Source organism: Sycon ciliatum, chromosome 7, assembly GCF_964019385.1.
Source record: "Sycon ciliatum chromosome 7, ocSycCili1.1, whole genome shotgun sequence".
Taxonomy (NCBI): Eukaryota; Metazoa; Porifera; class Calcarea; order Leucosolenida; family Sycettidae; genus Sycon; species Sycon ciliatum.
In genome coordinates this window covers 32,590,192-32,611,960 of record NC_088649.1, presented here as the reverse complement: position 1 = coordinate 32,611,960, position 21,769 = coordinate 32,590,192, and the positions used below count along the sequence as shown (strand labels likewise).

Sequence of the window (21,769 nt, the reverse complement as noted above, 5' to 3'; positions counted from 1 at the left end):
AGGTCGCCAGCCGGTTGTCCCATCCATCTACCAGTATCATTAGAGAGGTTTTGCATTCCGAAATTCGGCAAAAAGATTCGGCACGTGGGAGCGAGGTCGAAAATGCACACGAAGATTCGGCGTGTTTGTTCGGAAAAAGCTCACTTTGCCGAAAATATTTTTCGGATGCATTTTCTTGTAGAAGAGCGCTAGCGCGTGATTTATTCAAAGAGGTTTCTTATATCGGCCTCGCTTGGCAGGCGTCTTTGGCGACATAGCATCGTCAGCTACCTCTGATTGCTCCTCTCCACTGCCTGTCGACTCTCTTTCGCCTGGAGTGTCCTCACCGTCATCTGTGTGGCTGAAAAGACTATGGCGACACGCATAAAATTTGACTTGGCCATGGAGTTGCCAGTTGGTTTTTCTGAGGCGACTGAGGAGGCAGGTTTGGCCCTCGACTCTTTGGGCGATCAAAGTTCGTTGGAATCAGCAAGAAAAGGAGCACGGGACAGGACGTTGCTGATGCTGGGGCTCACGAAATGAAAACACATCATTTTCGACTTGCAAAACAAACGTTGGTGCGAAAATTCGACATTTTGATGTTCGACAAATGACCGAAGAACGCTGTACCGAAATTCGGAATGCAAAACCTCACTATTATCTGCCGTTGGCACTTGGCACTTGGCAGCTGGTTGCTCGACAGGGTGGGTGATACACCCCGATTTCACGCGGATTCTGTTTGTAAAAACCCCGTGGTTTCACGAGAAACGCGGTTTAGTATTTTCTCATGAATTCCATACCGGTAGTTCAAGTTTTTGGGGTAAAGTTGTCGGGGCGAGCGTGATTGATTTTGTAGAGAACCCAACATGCATGATTATCGCATCCTGTCTGATTATGAGTTTTACAGCACACGTGTATAGGAGGCAAACACAACAGAGCCGGCCCGTCACCCACCTCCGACATCGGCTGATTTGGGGCATTTTCGTCGATGGGATCGTCGTTGGGAACGTTCCCGAGCTTGCAGTTTGTCGGTGGCTGCAGCTGCTGAGAATTAGCCCAGTGTCGCTGGTGTAGTCCTACTAGTGATATTCGTAGCAGCACAGTGAAGTGGAGAACAAACGGCTGAGAGAGCTAGAACAGTAGCTCGAAGAATCCCAGCGCAGGGTCTCAAACTTGGCTTGCGTTGGGCGGGCAAGAAAATTCATTCATGGTCTCGCGGAAAGGTGCCTTGTGCGCGGAGCCTTGACGTGCGGTGATTCATCGAGGTACCGATCGCTAGCGCTGCCGCGGCGGTGAAGCGTTCAATAAACATGGACCCCGATGTGGTCTGCGAAGGCTATCTCCTCAAACTGCCGCACACCGGACTGGGAAGGGTAAGGACGTGGCGCATGTTCCCATTGCGATGCATGCGTGGCCATCGATCCTCAGAGTCAAACGACGTTCAACAGACTGCGTAGCTTTCGCAATGGTCTGAAACGTTTTGACTTTGAATGGGGCTTCTATGTTGTACATGTAACTGTTCTGTAACTTGATTAGAGTGATAGCCGCGACCGCTATGACGGTGGTCCGCTGTGAATATTTCCCAACATGCATCAATCGTAAACTTTGTTCGTCTGGCTTATCCTCTAAAGGTACAGTGGGAATATAATAATGTACATGTCGAATCGGAGTCGGTGTACCGTCAGTCGGTCAAGTGCACATCACTTGGACAATGGTACGCGAATGCCTGATCAGAGAACTTTGAGCAACAGTGATACAAGGATCTAGACCGTGTGTGATGCCTGATGATGGTGTTTTACGCGAGAATCTCAGTGTCACAGTAAACTTTTTTTTACCTCGAAAACCTCCGCTCCTTTCTTTTTAGTTGTGATGTGCACGGTACGGGTAGTCGGGTAGCTGTGCTGCCCGTGAGGACGGAGGTAGACGGGTACAGAATAGTACCCGGAAACCCGTAGTCGCAGGTGACAGTCATCATGTTCAGTGCACGTGTACAAATTCATGCAATACTCCGCATGTCTACCCAGTGTGTAAGGGAAGGGGTGCAGTATGGTGTTACCATGGAAACATTACCCGATCGGGTACCCGTGCTACCCGTGGAAAACTACCCGAACCCGATACCCAAAGAAAATGCTACCCGACTCGGCCCTACTTTGTAGTGGTCAGAAAGCACTTCTTGTTCTGGTGTTTGCTGTGCAGACTCCAATGCAACATCATGCAGTTCAACGAAAATGCAGTCGAAAATCACTATGAGATGATTCATTATTCGCCTGGGTCGAAGTCGGGGATTTTCCCCCATATGTTGCAATTTTAGAGTGGCAAGACAATAATTATTGTTAAGTGGAAAAAATGGGATAACTGTTTTCCATGCCCCCCCCCCCCCCCCCGCTTACTCTTGACCAGGCTAGAACCCTGGACCTGTGTGCTAATATGTTTCCCTCCGACTAAGTCTTTATCTTATCTACCATGATGGTGTCCCATCGCCTCACAGCCAGGCCCAGCGTCTGAATTAATATTCGCCTCTAACTGCCGTGCTAAAATTGCCTCGGCAGCTTTAATCTCTTCCCTTCTTTAATAGCCTAGGCACTTTCCATTACGAGTATTAGAGAGGTTCTGCACAACGAAAATTCGAACGAAGTTTCGCGACAGGCCTTGCGAATATGTGTACGAATTTTCGCACGAACTTTGTGTTCTGCACATTTTCGTAGTTTGCATGCGCCAAATGCACGTACGCCATGATCCGATCTCACGAAACTTCCTACGAAAGTTCACTTCGCGTTCCCTGCAAGTTTCGCGTCCACATTTCACCAGAATGCCGAAAGACCTTTTATCATACATACGTTTTGCCTATTTTCTTGTATTGCTGTGTGGTGTGGTGTGGCGCTGGTAATGGCCTCTTTGCAAAGCTGGAGATTGTGCATCGACGAATTCTCCGGGCAATACTTCGTTTGCCGCCCGAGACCAACATAGCCGTTCCCTATGAAAATTGCTGTACATTTCCTCTGAAACATTACATTGACCGATCCTCCTGCGTATACATTCACAAAATCAAACTTATCACTGCCCCTCAGCATGTGCAGCATTCCATAAACTGGTTCAATGAATCCTCAACAAGCCGGAACTCGCTTCGTTTCCCGATTGCAAAAAACAATTCTATGAGCAAATCGCCTGTATTCCTAGCATACCGATTATGGGATTCTCTTCCTCAGCAATTAAAGTCCAGCAACACCCTCAATGCATTTTTAAGCTTGATAAATATACACGTACGTCGATCTTCATTTACTAATCATTGATTTCAATTCTCTTTGTGAATTACTTCAAGCTCCAAAGTAAATCACATATGCTACCTGTACAATTCATTTGGGTTTTGGATTGATTTACTTTTCTTTCATTTTTATTTTCATTTAACTTGCCATATTTTGCGTGTGCATTTTTGCCTTCTTGTCATATTTTGCGTGTGCATTTTTGCCTTCTTGTTCTTTTATTCCATGGCTGGTAGCCCTCATTCATAATATTGGTTGACACCATGTCATCCATGAATTGAGAATAATAATAATAATAATAATTATACTTGAATTGTTTGCAGGCAACCTGCCTACACTCAAGAGAGCACTGCATTTCACACAAATCCATTGGTATCGTTACAACGTTTCGGTCTTTATGACCATCATCAGGAATGAAGTGGACATGGAAAGAACAGCAGTATAAAAGAAGGAGGCAAGCAAGCAAAGCGCGGTACATAGTGACAGCGCGCGTAGAGAAGTGCAAAGCACGTCATGGCGGGTGTGCATTACTACATATACATGACAACACAAGCACAAACGGCGAGGAAAGTAGATACTGCGCTACAGCAGTGATAACAGCCCAGTTCCAGTCTCACACCACCAGTGAGGTGTCTAGAGCCCCGCGCCACTCGCAGTAAGGTGGTGTTATAGCAGATCCCAGCCACTGTTATTGATAATTTCCGGGGATCGCTCCCTGATATTGATGGCCTCCCGGATCCTCCTCCTGGGGCGGTCACGCTCAGAACCGAGAACCCGGATACCTGAAAAAGCCGTTGCTCCCAATGGCAATGGGTCAGATGCATGCTTGGCCGCGAAATGCTCACCCAGCGCGGTGCCGCTCACTGTGTTGCGTGCGTCGTCGTTGTGTTCTTTTGTCCTGGTAGCGAGGCTGCGGTACGTCTCTCCGACATATTTATCACCACATTTGCATTCGAGGTGGTATACAACATTTCGCTCCGTGCATGCCCCTGAACCGGACATGCAGGCGACACAAGCAGCTTTGGGCCGCCCCCGTTTACGGGGCCTGGACGGGTCTACATACCTGCGGCATGGTGGTTTGCGGAGGGCAGACGTGCAAATCATAGAACTTAGACGGCGGTTCCTGTAAATCAGCTGGGCATTTATCTTGTACTTCCGGAGTAATTTATGAATTTTGTTGTGGATATACTCGGTGTGAAACGGTAGGTTGAGGGTGACACGGTATTCATTCTGCACTCTGACACGTCGGGGGCGCATAGCTCGTTCACGTGCCGAAACTATAACTGACTCTGGGAAGTTGTTGAATTTTAGGATGTTGGTTACTTTTTCTTCACTTCTTTTTAGGGTGTCGGCATCGGAGGATAGGCGGACGGCACGCAGGAACTCAGAGGAAGCAATTGCTTTCTTTTGCTGGTTGGGAACTGACGAGTTGTAGTCTGATACCAGTCCGCTGTGACATGGCTTGCGGTATAGTTCATAGGATATAGATCCATCTGGTGAGACATGGAACAGTGGCTGGGATCTGCTATCAGGGAGCGATCCCCGGAAATTAACAATAACAGTGGCTGGGATCTGCTATCAGGGAGCGATCCCCGGAAATTAACAATAACAGTGGCTGGGATCTGCTATCAGGGAGCGATCCCCGGAAATTAACAATAACAGTGGCTGGGATCTGCTATCAGGGAGCGATCCCCGGAAATTAACAATAACAGTGGCTGGGATCTGCTATAACACCACCTTACTGCGAGTGGCGCGGGGCTCTAGACACCTCACTGGTGGTGTGAGACTGGAACTGGGCTGTTATCACTGCTGTAGCGCAGTATCTACTTTCCTCGCCGTTTGTGCTTGTGTTGTCATGTATATGTAGTAATGCACACCCGCCATGACGTGCTTTGCACTTCTCTACGCGCGCTGTCACTATGTACCGCGCTTTGCTTGCTTGCCTCCTTCTTTTATACTGCTGTTCTTTCCATGTCCACTTCATTCCTGATGATGGTCATAAAGACCGAAACGTTGTAACGATACCAATGGATTTGTGTGAAATGCAGTGCTCTCTTGAGTGTAGGCAGGTTGCCTGCAAACAATTCAAGTATAATGAAGCTGCGTGAAGCGTCCTTCAAAATTTTGAATAATAATTATAATAATAAAAAAAGTTGCGAAAGTTCGTGCGAAGTTTCTCACTTTGTGACGTAGAGCGAAAGTTCGTACACATTTTCGTTTTGCAGAACCTCTCTATTATCATTGTATGGACTCGGCTGGAGAGCCAAGGATAAATGTGCAGTAAAGAAAAGGTCCAAGTAACTACAAGTTACGCTATAATGTCCACTAACACCACCAGTTACTAAACAATCAGCTCATGTGATAAAATTGCACGACACTGACCGACGGTACTGACCTTCTACAACTAACTGGCTAACGGCTCTAGCACATCTTGGATGCGCACTCCATTATCCATTATTATTATTATTTATTTATTTATTTATCGTCTCCACTTCATATGGCACATAATAATACATAGCCAATACAAGAAAGGGAGGGTAAATCCAACCACGGAAAATGGCATAAACAAAAGAAGAAAAGAAAGGAGGTGTCACCGTGTGTCAACAGCAGGTAGCACAATGCTATTTTAGCTGAAATGCATCCTTAGAAGCTGAAAGAGACTGAACAACGCTACCATTGTAGTTTGAGGATTGGTGGAACAACCCTGTAACTCTGAGTAACAACATACTACAATGAAACCTGTCTAAGGCGACCGCTCAAGGGACCTTCCAGGTGTGGTCTCTGTAACCAGGTGGTCTCCGTATCCAGGGTCATTTGACTGGAAGTAGCATCCCTTGGTCCTGGTTGCAATGGTCTTCTGGGACAGGTGGTCGCCTTATCCGAGTGGTCGCCTTGACAGGATTTACTGTAGTAAACAGTCAGCTTGTCCGATAACTGTAGATTGATCCTTGGCTCTTGGTCCAAGTCAACTTCCCTGTCCTGTAGGGTTTACCAGGTGTTAGCGGCCGTCGTGAGTTCCCTTCAGGAACGGACACGATAGTTTACTTTTTTATTTTATTTTTTATGATTCTCCATCGTACATGCAGACCTGGAACAGGCGCTATTTCGTGCTGTGGAGGGCGTCGCACCTGGGCAGCGCTCGGCTGGAGTACTTTGCCGACGAGCGGGCGTACCATAACCATGCTAGCAAGAAAGCACTTCAGCTGCGGTTCTGCGAGTATGTTGCACAGGTAAGCTGGAAGAGTGGGCATAGTGCGTGTTGTGTATATAAATGCATAATGTAGTAGAATAGATCTATAGACTTGATGTGGTTAAATTACCATCATCATTTGAATTTGGTGTGGGTGACAGGATAAGCAGGATAGTGCCACTCCTATCGTGTGTGCTTGTGTGTGTATAAGTACTTTATGGGTGCGCACACGCGCGCACGTGTGTGTGTGTGAGTTTGTGTGTTTGCGTGTGTGTTTGCTTGTGTATATGTGTGTATATATGTGTGTGTGTGTGCGTGCGTGCGTGCGTGCGTGTGTGTGTGTGTGTGTGTGTGTGTGTGTGTGTGTGTGTGTGTGTATGTGTGCCCGTGCATGGCTGGCCGTTGGTACATGTCCACGGCTCCAGGTCACAGACAAGGCAAAGCCGTTTGTGTTTGAGATGAAGGTGGAGCAAGCTACGCATCGCATGGCGGCTAACTCCCAGGTTGGTGTACATGCTACTGGCCTGTATCCTCGGCACGTTTCACACTGAATTTGTCTTACCACAGAAGCACAGATTTGTCAACAACTTCCACCGGTATCACCAAGAGTACACGACGTCCGAGAAGGTGCAACTCCCGCACACCACGATGTCCCGACAGAAATTTCAAATCGACATCATGCCTATGCTGGAATGATCCCCGCATGAGTGATTTACGATGTTTGTACGGGATACCAACGCATCACACGTGTTTCCGTGAACTGATTTTAACAGGATTCAATTGTGCGGTATGTCTCAGGCACAGCCACATGATACATCTGATATTTTGAGTACAATGCGTAGAGCATCATGAAAAATGACGTCCACTTCAAACTTAGTACCCTATAGTGGAGTTGCACAGTCTTGGCGACTATGTACTCTTGGTATCGTGAAGAGAGGTGGGATGCATGCATCCTTTGCAGCTGTATGCCTATATGCTATTTATGAGAACAGAAGTGCTGTTTTTTCCTAAATGAGAAGTTTCAAGACCAAGCTGCTATGAGGGAAAATAAACTGGGGAGTGGGATCGGGGGGGGGGGGGGGGGTATTGGTGGTGGGGAGGTGGGATGGGGGAGGGGGACTGGGGCTGAGGGGTTGTCATCTCTATGCCAGTGTTTCTTAAAGCACTTTTGCTCCTGTGCCGGTACTGTTGTTACTTCAGGAAGAACTGAACACTTGGCTTGATATGCTTCAACGAGGCGTAGCCAAAGCACAGGGAGTGGTCAACGACACAAGCACAATGGGTATGGAGTAGTGTGTGTATGTGTGTATGTATATATGTGTGTATGTATATATGTGTGTATGTGTGTATGTCTGTGTGTGCATATTGATCGATTGTTATTAGAATTGATTTTTTCAATTTTTTGCCTTTATCCACTACATGTTGGTATGAAATTGATGTGTGTACGAGGCCAGTTTTTATCCCCATAGTTTTCATTTTTCCTTTCTTTTCCTCTTTCTTCATCCTTTTCTTGGTGTCTTTGCAATCCTGCTCAAACAGTAACTGTCCCTCTGTTTGTACTGCCCTCATACCTCGTTTGTAGGGGTGGTCCTGGGCCGGACACTGCCGGTAACTCTGAAATGTTCGTATCTCCGAATCACATGTATTTTGATGGAGAAAGGCCATAGACATGGCGTGTGACGTCACTATTGCCACAAACAGTGACAACTACAAAGGAGTAGTAATATTTCCACTGAAACTCTCCCATAGAGTACTCGGTACACCAATGTACCTGTAACTTCGGGGTCTAGATAACCGAGGTATCGGTGCACCAATGTCCAGCATCAGTGGATAACTGGAATGAGCAGGCGTCTTTGTTACTTTTTGTCTTTCTTTTTACTTTGTTTTACTTCGCAAAGTCCGAACGGGAATTTCTTCCCAACGACAAGGTAGCGAAGAACTTGCAGTGCTGACACGGCCTCAGGGATGCAAACACCGTATTATTCTGGAATGGGGGATGGTCTGTTATTACCGCCTGCCTCAAATATGCGTCACATCATTTCCGGGATTATGTCTGGATTTTTTCAATCCTAATGCCGTTCTCACTTGATTAGAAGCCACTCTCGAATAAAAGCCCCTCTTGAATAATAGCCCCCCTACAAGGACTGTTTGAAAAAATACAAGTCCCTCTCGAATAGAAGCCCGGACTACTATTCGCAAAGCATGGATTGACCAGGTAGTGCCATGTATGAAGGTCAAGTTTGCAAAAAACATCTCGTGCATGTTCCTATTGGTACAAGTCCTGGTCGATGTAGTGTTTGCAAACTAACTCGGGGCCGAGTTGCTGTGAATATGAAAGTTTTACAGAATCGATTGGAATACTGGTATGGAATGAAACAATAGAAGCCCCTCTCGAATAGAAGCCCCTCTTGAATAGAAGCCTCCTCGAAATTGGTACTGAAAAAAGAGAAGCCCCCGGCTTCTAATCGGGTGAGTACGGTATTTCCGGCAGTTTGGTCAGCAATCTGTTTGTGTGCCTTGTCATGGCCGTACTAGAAGTGCCATTGTCAACCGGGGCTGTTGAACATGTCGTGTGCGTGTGTGTGTATGTGTGTGTATATGTTTGTTTGTGTGTGTGTGTGTGTGTGTGTGTGGTGTGTGTGTGTGTGTGTGTGTGTGTGTGTGTGCGCGCCTGTGTGTGGCTGTGTGTGCGTATGTGTGTGTGTGTGTTTGGGTGTGTTGTTGCTCCTCAAAGGTACGGAGTCTCGCTTTGCCGACCCAGGCGCCGGGTTCAGTTTCGTGCCCGTCGGGGACGCAAATGCTGACCCGATGCAGTGGGGATCGGGTTACGCCGCTCCCCCCGCTGGCCAGGCCCAGTCCTTCTCTTCACCAACGTCACCTCCGCTGGCTGCCGATGATCCGTTTGCAGTGAGTAGCGTCAGCACATGTATACCAGGCGCGTAACCCGTATGGGGCACGGGGGGGGGGGGGGGGGGGGAGGGGGCACGTGCACCCCCTCCCACCAGAATGTGAAGAAAGCAGCAGCGGAGAGAGGAGAAGAAAATGAGAGGAAAGAGAAGAGAGGAGAAGAGAAGGTCGGAGTAGAAAAGAAAACAAAGGAGGACACATGACAAACAAGTAGTCTCCATTGAGAGAATTCACTCAATTCGCGCCCGACATTCTTTAAAAAATATATCAACTGTGTTTGCCAGAGTACAAAGCGCAGTATCAGTTAGCTTCTCTTGCCTAGTCTCCAATCATATCTACTCTGAATAGCATCTCTTCTCGACATGAGAGTCTTCCGGCTCGGTGGACTGCGCAATATTCATTCCAATAGAGCTATGGTACGCACGACACAGAGCACCACGCATTGTTTGTTGCAACTAATAGTTTCATGCCGCTGGGCAATCATCACACAACTAAGAACATGAAACTAGTACTTAAAGTAGTTACAACGGACGCTGCATGGTGCTCGGTGCCGTGTGTCGCATCTCTCCTCTCTCCTGCTCTCTCTCTCTCTTGTGTGCAATGTTGTATGAAATAGGCTCCACTCATCTCTACTGTGCATAGCATCTCATCTCTCCCTTTCTCTCTCATGCGCTGTGCCATGTTATATGCAATAGGCTGGAGCAGCCACAGGTATACGGGAGAACATGGCGTACGAATCCGGCGTTGCTGGTGAGTCGAAATATCACGACTTCCTGGAGGTTTCCACTGAAATGCAAAATGTCCTCTTCTCACACTATGTATTATTTCCATGTAGTAGCTTGAAGTATGTGACTGTTCCTGTACTGTCTTATAAATGCCAACTTTGTATCATTCTTCTCCTATATCCCTGATGATGCCCTCCTGGGTGAAAATTTGGACAATTTCAACTGTACGTGGTGTAGCCAAGGACTGTTTGTGGGTTGCGAGTTGGGTGTACTGAAAATAGTACCCACCCACGGTAGAATTCTATGCCTAATTTAGAATTCTTTTCCTACTTTAGACTTTATTCCCACCTTGGAGTGCTATTGCCACTTTAGATCGCTGTTCCCTCTTTAGTGTGCCATTCACTTTTTTTAATTGTTCCCACTTTAGAGCTCTGTTCTCATTTTAAAGTGCTGTTCCCACTTTAGTGTTCTATGGCAATCTGTGTCCCATTCTTATAATTTTCAGATTGATATTCCAATTATAACAATACAATTCTCATTTTGGCATACTGTTTCTGTAGCAGTGGTCATTGCAAGATTTTACCATTCAGTGGCAAAGTGCCAATGGCTATCGATCAATCATTTCTTTCGCCTTGGTCCTTTGTGTTGTTGCTCTTAGATGGCAGGTTCAGGGTTCATGTTGAGCCCACGGCTGCATCACAACAGTTCGGATTCTCCGGCGAATACACATTGATCGTATCCAGCATCTCACTTCAACTCATCGGTGTCGTCACTAATCAAGTAAGAATGCTGTGAGCGTGGATGGAGGTGGTGGTGGTCAGGGTCGGGTGGTGGTCGGTAGGGGTGGGGATAGGGTGGAGGTGGGGTGGTGGTGCGGTGGGATTATGACACTTTCTTCTGCAGACGTTATAAATGTTTGTACCATGAACGTACTTTGACGAATGGATAGAACGGCCTTCCGTGCTAGAGTGTTTTCCCACAAGCAGTGCTACATGTCGGAATCACACGCACTGTGTGCTGACCTCAGCATGTTCTCTCCGTCTGTGTGTGTGTGTGTGTCTCTCTCTCTCTCTCTCTCTCTCTCTCTCTCTCTCTCTCTCTCTCTCTCTCTCTCTCTCTCTCTCTCTCTCTCTCTCTCTCCCTCACTCTCTCCCTCTCTCTCTCTCTCTCTCTCTCTCTCTCTCTCTCTCTCTCTCTCTCTCTCTCTTTCTCTCTCTCTCTCTCTCTCTCTCTCTCTCTCTCCCCCTCTCTCTCTCTTTCTCTCTCTCTCTCTTTCTTCCTCAATCTAAATAATTCCTTTCTTCCTTTGTCTCTCATTCGCCTAGGTTATTGCAACATGGCCACTGCGCTACCTGCGTCGGTATGGTCGGGAAGAGCGGACTGTGAAGTTCACGTTCGAGGCTGGCAGAAAGTGCCAAGCTGGCCCCGGTGCATTTGAGCTGAAGACCACAGCATGTGAGTTGATAATGTTCCTCTGGTGTACAGTCAGCATAGTCCAGTCACCACACCAGCAAATGGCCGTCCTGAATAGTACATGGGCAAAATGGCGGCTATGATGTTTCCGGTGGTGCATAGTCACCGCACCACAGATGGGCGTGCTACACTCCTGCAGTGTATCTGCATGTGCACACTGTCTGACGATTGGCAATCGTATTCCGATGTGCTTCGCGTGGCGTAGACCAGGTTGATTTTGGGGTCGATGAACATAATCATTACGGACGGCATATACTTTGATCGATCACGGATGATCGATACATTCTGAGATTTCAATAATTCATTTATTTCAAACTATGGTAACTTCAACATGTCTTCACCGGTTGTGTGGATTGTGCAGTGATCTGGCTTAAGCGGTGATCTGTTTCATTAAGATGATATCGGCTATCATTGAGTGTGTTTGATTAGTCAAGTGTCTGGGCCTTCTCTTCCGTATACTATAATATATATACAGCGAAGTGCTAACTCTAACGAGTTAACAAGGAGAAATCTGTCGTTAAAATAGAAATCGCTATACAGAAATTGATACATATACTGTCCTATTGAGCGTTGAGAATAAGTGAGAATCAATACCTTTGGTACACGTGAACCAGTCAATTTTGGGAAAATCGTTATAATAAAGATTTTGAAACTCGGGTATTGAGCCAATAATAAAAGTAGAAAGGAAAAGGACATATGGAAACGAGTTAAGAGTAACTCTCCACCACTGTAACTAGATACTATATACAGTCAGAAAGTGCAACAACTAGGCACAAAACTGACAGAGTACTGAGACATTCGACGTCCTGACACCTAGCTTCAACACATCTCCGTAGCGCTAACCGACAGCCTTCCAACTTGGAAGGTTCAAGGTTATGGAAAGACCAAAGAGGGGAAGGCAAGCGCAACGAAAATGAGCACAAGCTACAGTCCCAACGGAACAAAGAATGCCGATTGTCACTGGACGATGACGAGACCAGTAGGTTTTGTAGTCAACTAGTCCATCACAATGTCATGCATGAGGAGTACTGTAGGAGTTTAGATTTCGGCTTGTACAATTCGTTCTCGCAAAGCTTCCCCCTTCTTAACTTATCTTTGATATTTTTGACCCACCCAAGTTGGGTGGTGTGCTGCTTTGCTGCTTCGAATTGTAGTTAGACCGCTTTGTCAAATCGCCTACTGGTCTCGTCATCGTCCAGTGACAATCGACATTCTTTGTTCCGTTGGGACTGTAGCTTGTGCTCGTTTTCGTTGCGCTTGCCTTCCCCTCTTTGGTCTTTCCATAACCTTGAACCTTCCAAGTTGGAAGGCTGTCGGTTAGCGCTACGGAGATGTGTTGAAGCTAGGTGTCAGGACGTCGAATGTTTCAGTACTCTGTCAGTTTTGTGCCTAGTTGTTGCACTTTCTGACTGTATATAGTATCTATAGTCAGTTTTAAAAAGATTAGCAATCTTGGCGATCGCCCAGGGAGTTTGCCGTCTTACCGTATGAGCGCTCGAGGACTGCCTGGAAAAACTCACTGTGAACTCAAAGAAATATTCCGCGCGAAAGCATTAAAAATGACAACTCACTGACGTCGGTACTCGTACATGACTTTGTATTCGTCTGGTTTACAACAAACGAGTTCTTCCTCGAATCGATATGGAGTCAGAGAAGTAAATAAGTAAATTATCGTATCCGTTCCCGAAGGGAACTCACGACGGCCGCTAACACCCGATAAACCCTAGCGGCAGATGCAGCGCCTAACGGTGGGGGTGAGTGGGTAAGTCTCACAACCACTGGCACAAGTGCCGAAAGCGACCCCATTAGCTGCATCCATGGAGTCAGAGAGGACATGTCGAAAGTCTGGTAAATTTTGACGAGCGGGATGCGTCCCAATTCGTTTTGTGACCAAATAGATTCTTTGAGCTGCAATTATTTACTCTCACGATGTGACGAAAACGGCATTTACACAGACTCATTCCCAAGGCCTTGATGTGGCAAAGCTATCCGTGTGACTTCAACGACATTTTGAGAAAAGCAGACGCCTGTGAAAGCTGATAGAAGACGGCGTTGACTCCTAAATTCAAATAAATTGGCGATCTTCAAATACTAAAATAATTCTCAAACAGAAATCAATCGATCGATGTGCCGGTGTATTCAACAACACGTAGCTACAGCGCAGTGACTTCCGTGTTCACTCACACGGTTTCAGTGTTGTGTGTGTTCACAACTTCACATGGCGTGAGCCAGTCAAGTGTCAGTCAGTTCGGCAGGAAACGCGAGCTCCAACAACAAGTCGTTTGGCGCAGCCACCTTCTTTGTCTTGACTCTTGTACAAAAATTGTACCAGCGTGATCACCAAAACAATGAAAAAATGAAGAAAAAATGTTTGACTTGAAGATTTGCTGGGATTTGAACTCACAACTTCATGGTCAGCAGACAGCATTCATAACCACAAGGCCAAAGAGGAAGGGATAAATCGTGGATTTTGATAACAAATCGATACTGGCTTCCAGGGCAAATTATAAACCATGGGAAAAGGCAAGAAACCTGGCCGAAATTCTAGCTCCTTAACGGTTGGTCCAATTGTTCTGAAACCTTCACAGAACAATTTGCCATGCCCTAACAAGCCATTTTATGTACTTTGTTGTCCAAATTTCCCTTATCTTCATACTTTTTAAGACCCAAACTTGATTGCTAATCTTTTTGAAACAGACTGTAGTTACAGTGGCGGAGAGTTACTCTTAACTCGTTTCCATATGTCCTTTTCCTTTCTACTTTTAAAGATTTTCCCAAAATTATATAATATATACTATGTGCCTCGTTAGAACAATGGCCTAAACAGTAATGTTTTTTTTTGCCACCAGCCTGCCGCCACTAAATCAAGCCAAACATGAAAAATGAAGCCAGCTTGTCTTCCATACACTGTAGTGGAGAAGTGTGTAGGTGTTTAGGATGCAACGTGAAATACAGTTTACACGTGGGTTTTTTGTTAAGAACTTTGAAGCTCCCTTGTAGCATTGTCATCTTTTCACTTCACCTCCAATCCGCAACGCACGAATCGTCCTTGGTTACACCCAAAACTGCAACGCATTTCCCGAAAATTCCAAAAGCCCAAATCAGTGCCTTTTGTTAAATTCACAGGGTACCAGGGCCAGAGAGTGGCATTGAACGTACCTGATGTGGTGTCAATGTGTACTGTAAATATACAAAATTTCGGCGCTGCAAAATTTCGGCACTTCACGATTTTTGACATTTCGGCGGCGATTTATTTTCGGCGTGGGGTAGAGGGCATGGTATAGTGCGACAAATGCTGTGAAAAATTTCATCGGCGTTTTAATTTAGGCGTTTTGGGTCGGTGCCGAATATAGCTGAAATTAAATAGCTGCCGAAAATTTGTATATTTACAGTACCCCCGTGTTTGTAAGTCTGTACGTGTGTTTTTGTGCGTGTGTGGGCACGCGAGAGTGTGCGTGTCTGTGTGTGTACATGCGTGTGTTTCTACATGCGTGTGTTTGTTTACGTGTATGTGTGAGAGAGAATCTGTGCGTGTATATGTGTGTATGCTGGCAAAACAATGATGTTCCTGTATCTCTTACTCTGCTGGCTACAGACAATGAAATCTTCACACGGGTGGACGGGCACATCAAAGACATGGAGAGAGATAAGAAAGCAGGCAATGCACTACACCAGGGCAACCTCTCCACCCCTGCTGGTCGAGTCACCCAGCAACAGCAACAGCAGCCACAACTGATTTCACCTCCCACCTCACCAGGCTGGCAACAGCAACAACAGCAGCAGCAGCAATTCCACCAGGCTCAGCAGTTTCAGCAGCAGCAACCGCAGTCCCGCACGCTGCAGCAGCCGCTAGCGCCCAACGTCCCGAAAGCTCCCAGTCGCGGGGGAAGCCTCATGGTATGTAAATCATTGGTCATGTGTGCACCTGCGTGCGTGTGTGTGCGTGTGTGTTTCGTGTGTGTGCGTGTGTGTGTGTGTGCGTGTGCAAGTGTGTGTGTGTGTGTGTGTGTGTGTAGTAGTAGCAGTAGTATTCATTATTTTACTAGGGCAATCCCCACAGACTGTGAATCTTTTTAACAGGGTACCCTAGGTAAGTGTGTGAAATAGAGCTGAATGAAGAAAACCGTAAGTGCATGAAATAGAGTAAAGAAAAAAGAAAACGGTGGCTGCATACTATGCCATTATGTGTGTGCGTGTGTGTGTGTATGTGTGTGTGTGTGTGTGTGTGTGTGTGTTGAGGGGTGTAGCTGGCACTATGTACCATTGGCAACGTCATGGCGGCAATTTTACTCTTCTTCACTATGTAGTACATATTATGACAGTCATTTGCTGGTGTGGTGACCAAACTATGCTCACTACACACGCGCTAAGCACCTGCTGATCTTCAGAGTTTAGTACAGTAAAAAACCTGATTCAAGCGACCACCTCACGGTGCAAGCAAAAGCAGTCGTTAAAGCCAGGTGGTCTTTGGAGCCAGGTCTCATATATTTGTGGCGTATCGGATCATGTACATACAAGGACATGATTGTCCTTCCATGTATTCATATTGACAAGTGTGGAGCATAGAATACTTTCGTGCAGGCAAAGCACGCCTCGCTCAACTTCTCAAGTGCATGCAGCGCATCCTGCGCTGTCACTTGTCACTTCTGTTCACTGCATGCACTTGCTTCAGAGCGTACTTCAACCCTGTTTCAATCGACCCTGCCAGCCAAGCTGGCACTTTTGGCTAGTTTTGGTCGCTGTGGTCAGGTCCGATATGGCACCTAGTACACTAAAAGCCGGTTGCTGGTCGTTCAGGGAAGGTGGTCTCTGTATCCGGTGCAGTTTCCTTTTAGAACTGGTCGTGCATGGAAAACGGTCGTTAAAACCAGAAGTCACTTCAGGCGCGTGCCCGCATGGGTTCCTGGGTGCCCGGAACCCCCCATTTTTCGCTCAAAATGCAGGATTTTGCTTCATTTTTTGAACATTTCCCGGGGTGCCCCCACCCCCCCCCCCCGAACCCCCCCCCCCCCCTGAAGGGCACCGCCGCACGCCCCTTCACTTACACCAGTGTTTACTGCATTGTAATTATATGTTTGTGCATCTGAAGATGTGGAATGCGAAACCTGAATCCATTTGATCACTCTTCAGGGAATGGCCCAAAAAGAATTCAGTTTGGGTTTTTTTTTAATCTAAATCTATATTCCGGTTCCAGTTTTGAAGGTGGTCTAGTCAGATTTTGCATATCAAAATGTTTCATGGTGGTGCCCCTGGACCTTTTGATTGCACATATTTTGCGCCTCACTGGTTTTGCATTTCAGTTGCTCAAGATTATATCTTGGCCGTGTGTCATACTCTGTGTGAGGTTGATTCTTCTTCTCTTTCTGCCATCTGTGTTTCTTGCTTTGTTAATCGTACCATCACCTGACACGCACGCACGCATGCACACGCACGCACACACATGCATGCACACACACGCACACACGTATACACGCACACACGTGCACACACACACGCACACATACACACACACACACACACACACATACACACACACACTCTCTATCTCATCCGCCCATGCATGCATACACGCAATGCTATAGCGGCCGTCTGGACCAATAATTGACGACGACGAAGAAGAATACACGGAAGCGCGTCCGTTCCAGCCGACACGACAGAGCCGCGCTGCGCCTGGTGTGCCATCATCTGCTCTTCCTGCTCTTCCGGGTGAAGATGGTGGTGGGGTTGGTGTTGGAGGTGGTCTTCCACCCAAACCTCAACCCCGTGGTAGCAATCAAACTCTTCCCAAACAGCTCGCAACTATAGGTAAGAACAGTACAAACTCGGATGTCTACAGTTGCCATATATGGCAAACATTTGACCAATGATGTCTGCAGTTGCCATATATGGCAAACATTTGACCAACGATGCCTGCAGTTGCCATATATGGCATACATATTACCAATCCATGGTTTTGAGCACTCATGCTCACTGCATGCTGCTTCTGGCGCTGACGCTGCTGGTGCTGCTGCTGCTGCTGCTTCTGCTGGTGGTGGTGATGCTGCTGCTGCTTCTGCTGGTGGCTGCTGCTTCTGCTGCTTCTGCTGCTTCTTGTGCTGCTGGCGGTGACGCTGCTTTTGCTGGTGGTGACGCTGCTTTTGCTGGTGGTGGTGCTGCTGCTTCTGCTGGTGGTGGTGCTGCTGCTTCTGCTGGTGGTGGTGCTGCTGCTGCTTCTGCTTCTGCTGCTTCTTGTGCTGCTGGTGGTGACGCTGCTTTTGCTGATGGTGACGCTGCTTTTGCTGGTGGTGGTGCTGCTGCTTCTGCTGGTGGTGGTGCTGCTGCTGTTGCTGCTGCCTCTGCTGCTTCTTGTGCTGCTGGTGATGACGCTGCTTTTGCTGGTGGTGACGCTGCTGCTGGTGCTACTGTTGCTACTACTGTTGCTGCCATTGATGCCGTTGCTGCAGTTGCTTAGCTCAGGCCAGTGCTGCTGTGTTCTAGTTATTTCTTGCAATCACTGTCTCCAACATCACGGGGACTGCTGTGTATAATTGCTGGTGCTTTCACCTGTTCTTTTTCCTGCTACGAGAACTTCTACTCAACCCTATTGACTACATGTAACTGTATGCGTAACCATGTTTGTGTTTGATGGACACACACGCACGCACACACACACATACACACACACACACACACACGAACACCCCTCCCCCCCCCACATACATGCACATGTACACACGAAAGATTCAAGCGAAGCTATCGACACGGAGGAGCAATACGACACCGCAGCGGCAATAGCAGAGCACGGGGGAACACTACCTGCTCCCAGAACGGCGTTCAATGGTACGTAGCTATCATACCAACTACCGTCTACAGTAAACCTGTAACTAAAGACCACCGTGACTAGCGACCAGCCTGGTACTACAGTAAAACCTGTAACTAAAGACCACCGTGACTAGCAACCAGCCTGGTACTACAGTAAAACCTGTAACTAAAGACCACCGTGACTAGCAACCAGCCTGGTACTACAGTAAAACCTGTAACTAAAGACCACCGTGACTAGCAACCAGCCTGGTACTACAGTAAAACCTGTAACTAAAGACCACCGTGACTAGCAACCAGCCTGGTACTACAGTAAAACCTGTAACTAAAGACCACCGTGACTAGCAACCAGCCTGGTACTACAGTAAAACCTGTAACTAAAGACCACCGTGACTAGCAACCAGCCTGGTACTACAGTAAAACCTGTAACTAAAGACCACCGTGACTAGCAACCAGCCTGGTACTACAGTAAAACCTGTAACTAAAGACCACCGTGACTAGCAACCAGCCTGGTACTACAGTAAAACCTGAAACTAAAGACCACCGTGACTAGCAACCAGCCTGGTACTACAGTAAAACCTGTAACTAAAGACCATCGTGACTAGCGACCAGCCTGCTACTACAGACCACTTCGCCAGGCACGGACGGTCTCACATTCATATATGGTTGTGCGGTGCAAACCTCTAACTAAGGACCACCTGCAACTAAAGACCGTTTTCTCTTGCCCCAAGGGGTGGTCGTTAGTCACAGGTTTCACTGTATCAGTTTTTGCCAGAAATTAAAATGAATACCGTATTTTGCGGAGTACAGCCGCTCCAAGAATGTTTGTTACGAAACGAAATACGGACATCTACCCTAGGTATCACCATGAATTTTATCATCGCAGTATAAGCCACACTGACTATTTCTGGCTGAATAGCTAGGGTTTTCAGTGCGGCTTATACTCCCGGAAATACGATACTGTCGAAGAAAATGATTTTAGTGTGATTGAGACCTAACAACAATGAGGCAGTCATGGGAGATCATTAGAGAGATCAACGTGCCCGGCAAACACGTGGGGCGGACTGGTGCAGGAGGTGAAATCCCAGCAAGGTCTAGCCAGACAGGTCACATGCATGAGGTCTCGCTCGCCTAGGACCATTTCTGTGTGGTTTCATATGCTCTTTTGCTTTTTTTCTTCAATTTTTCGAAGAAAAGGAATATTTCGCCATCGCACACATGTTGATGATTTTATTTCTAGTTTCTTGATGATTCCTTGTACATATAAACGCAATCAGGTACTTTGTTCCTTGTCACATATGTGTAGTTTCTTGACCCGTGTACCCAGACACATGCAGTCTCGTTCAGATCGAGTGAATTATAATATACATCAGTGTTCAAATTGTCGTAACTCTAGGGTCCTTATGCCAGTCAGCGCAAACGATAGCTCGTTGGAAAACTGAGGAAAAAGGTCACCAGTGATATGATTATTGTCATTTGGTATAGCGTAATGCAGATTGATGAAGAACCTGAGACCGAAACACGAATACGCTTGAATGCGTTGACAAGTTGCATGCGCAGCACTAAAGACACAGCTGTTTGAGATAAAACCGACAGGTGTAGATAAAATAGAGAGAAATTAGTATGAAACTCGGATGTTGATGTTGAGTTACTCTTAACTCGTATCCATAATGTCCTTTTCCTTTCTAAATTAGTATGAGTGAGGGAGTATACAAGAGAACAAAATGGTGTTAATTAATCTCAATGTCATGCCAACCGTCGCCTCTGCCCTCTTCCCTACATGTTGTCATGAGCAGACAGGCAGCGCAATGTTGCCATGGCAGCTGCTGCAGTCGCCGCCGGCAACAGTCGTCAGTCAGCGTCGCTGTCGACGGCCTCACACCAGCTCGGAGAGATTGAAGTGGTACCGGTCGGGGTAAGTCAAGCTACACATCCATGTCTTTGATCCATCCCCTTTTACTCTTTTTTTTAACCACATAATTTCGTTCCCTCTAATTGACTGAGAATTGACCAGTTTGAAAATATTTGAAAATGTAGAATGTGCACAAGCTATGTCCCTCGGCAACAAGTTTTGTAGAAAAAAAGAAAAAAAAGAATGTCGAACGTTACGGGATGATGATGACGAGACTAGTAAGACTATTTGACAAATCGGTCTAACTGCAACTCGAAAACGCAAACGTTCGACAATCTTTGTCCGTACAGTGCGGACAAGGATTGTCGAACGTTTGCGTTGACGACCTCGAAGGAGCGAAACAGCTGACTAGTTGCGTAACAGTTATCTATCAGCTGCAGTGTACTTGCTGTGCGGTTGTGTTTATGCCTCCTGCATCATCCGTGTTTGATAAAAGTATGTGCCGTCCATTAAGGGTTAAACAAATTCATGGTTCGCGTTAGACTCAGCTGGAGGCCGAGTTTTTCGCATCCGTAGGGACGCCGCCACCCTCTGTGGATCTAGGCGCAGATGCAGCTCCTAAAGCGGTGGGAGTTGATTAGATCAGACCCACCACAAAGGGTTAACGCTGAAACAAATTCGGCAGGCGCATTATATTCACACATTCACATTTTCATCTCATTGTAGTGTGACATCCTTTGGATGATTATAACAATCTTTGGTTGTATGTAAAGCTATGTGAGCAGGAAACCGCAAGGAAATACTTTTGTATCCGGGGTTCATAATCCCTAGCGTGCGAAGAGGTCCCCGTTCATCACTGGACAGGGCTCAACACGGTTAAATGAACCACTATCACACCAAAGGGGTTAAGGTAATGTTCATAACGGTGAGAATGTCATGTTTGCGTTCGTCCGAATTGTCTTCCATGCAGAGCCATTATAACCAATTGCGGAGGCCGAGCGCTGACGATGTCGGCAATAGTGCTGCTGTCGTGGGTGGTGGTGCTAACAGCATCACCAGGGCGGCACCACCGCCGCAGACCAGGTCTCAACCGCACTCTCGTCGCGGCTCTGACACAGCTGCATCCGTCACCACCGGCAACAGGGCTCCGCCGTTGCCAGAGCAACCAAGCGCAACAACGCGTACATCAGGATCTGCCGGTGGCGTTGCCGGACAGATGGGAGCGATGAACGTAAGTGGTGCTAAACGACCGAAAGCATCCACACCGCGTAATACTTCTAGCTCGTGAATGTTGCTCGAATAGGAACATCTCTGTTTATTGGCGCGTGTGTTTGAGTAACTGAGTGTGTATTTTGTGCGTGTGTTTGCGTTTATGTGTGTGTGTGTGTGTGTGTGTATGTGTGTTTGTGTGTGTGTGTGTATGTGTGTTTGTGTGTGTGTGTGTATGTGTGTGTGTTTTTGCACATCTGCATGAGTGTGAGTGGCAACCATTTTCACTTGTTACCGCCAAAGTAGAAAAATCTTAGTTGGAATAGTAATACAGATGTACATTCGGTAGGAGGTCACCCGGGGTTTCAAAATGTTG

The 21,769-nt window shown here is 46.9% G+C and overlaps 1 protein-coding gene across 1 annotated transcript in view; it reads left to right on the top strand.

Annotated features, from left to right (window-relative positions):
- The first annotated feature begins 926 nt into the window (after positions 1 to 926).
- LOC135821348 (uncharacterized) overlaps positions 927 to 21,769 on the top strand; it is a 29,947-nt gene continuing 9,104 nt past the window's right edge. Inside the window, exons 1-13 of the mRNA XM_065334417.1 lie at positions 927 to 1,352; positions 6,326 to 6,469; positions 6,855 to 6,932; positions 7,630 to 7,711; positions 9,164 to 9,336; positions 10,032 to 10,086; positions 10,720 to 10,841; positions 11,387 to 11,516; positions 15,130 to 15,431; positions 17,117 to 17,339; positions 18,255 to 18,353; positions 20,129 to 20,247; positions 21,155 to 21,415. Of these exons, the coding sequence (XP_065190489.1) occupies positions 1,290 to 1,352; positions 6,326 to 6,469; positions 6,855 to 6,932; positions 7,630 to 7,711; positions 9,164 to 9,336; positions 10,032 to 10,086; positions 10,720 to 10,841; positions 11,387 to 11,516; positions 15,130 to 15,431; positions 17,117 to 17,339; positions 18,255 to 18,353; positions 20,129 to 20,247; positions 21,155 to 21,415 (1,851 nt within the window). The 5' untranslated portion in view covers positions 927 to 1,289. The remainder of the gene's footprint in view (positions 1,353 to 6,325; positions 6,470 to 6,854; positions 6,933 to 7,629; positions 7,712 to 9,163; positions 9,337 to 10,031; positions 10,087 to 10,719; positions 10,842 to 11,386; positions 11,517 to 15,129; positions 15,432 to 17,116; positions 17,340 to 18,254; positions 18,354 to 20,128; positions 20,248 to 21,154; positions 21,416 to 21,769) is intronic.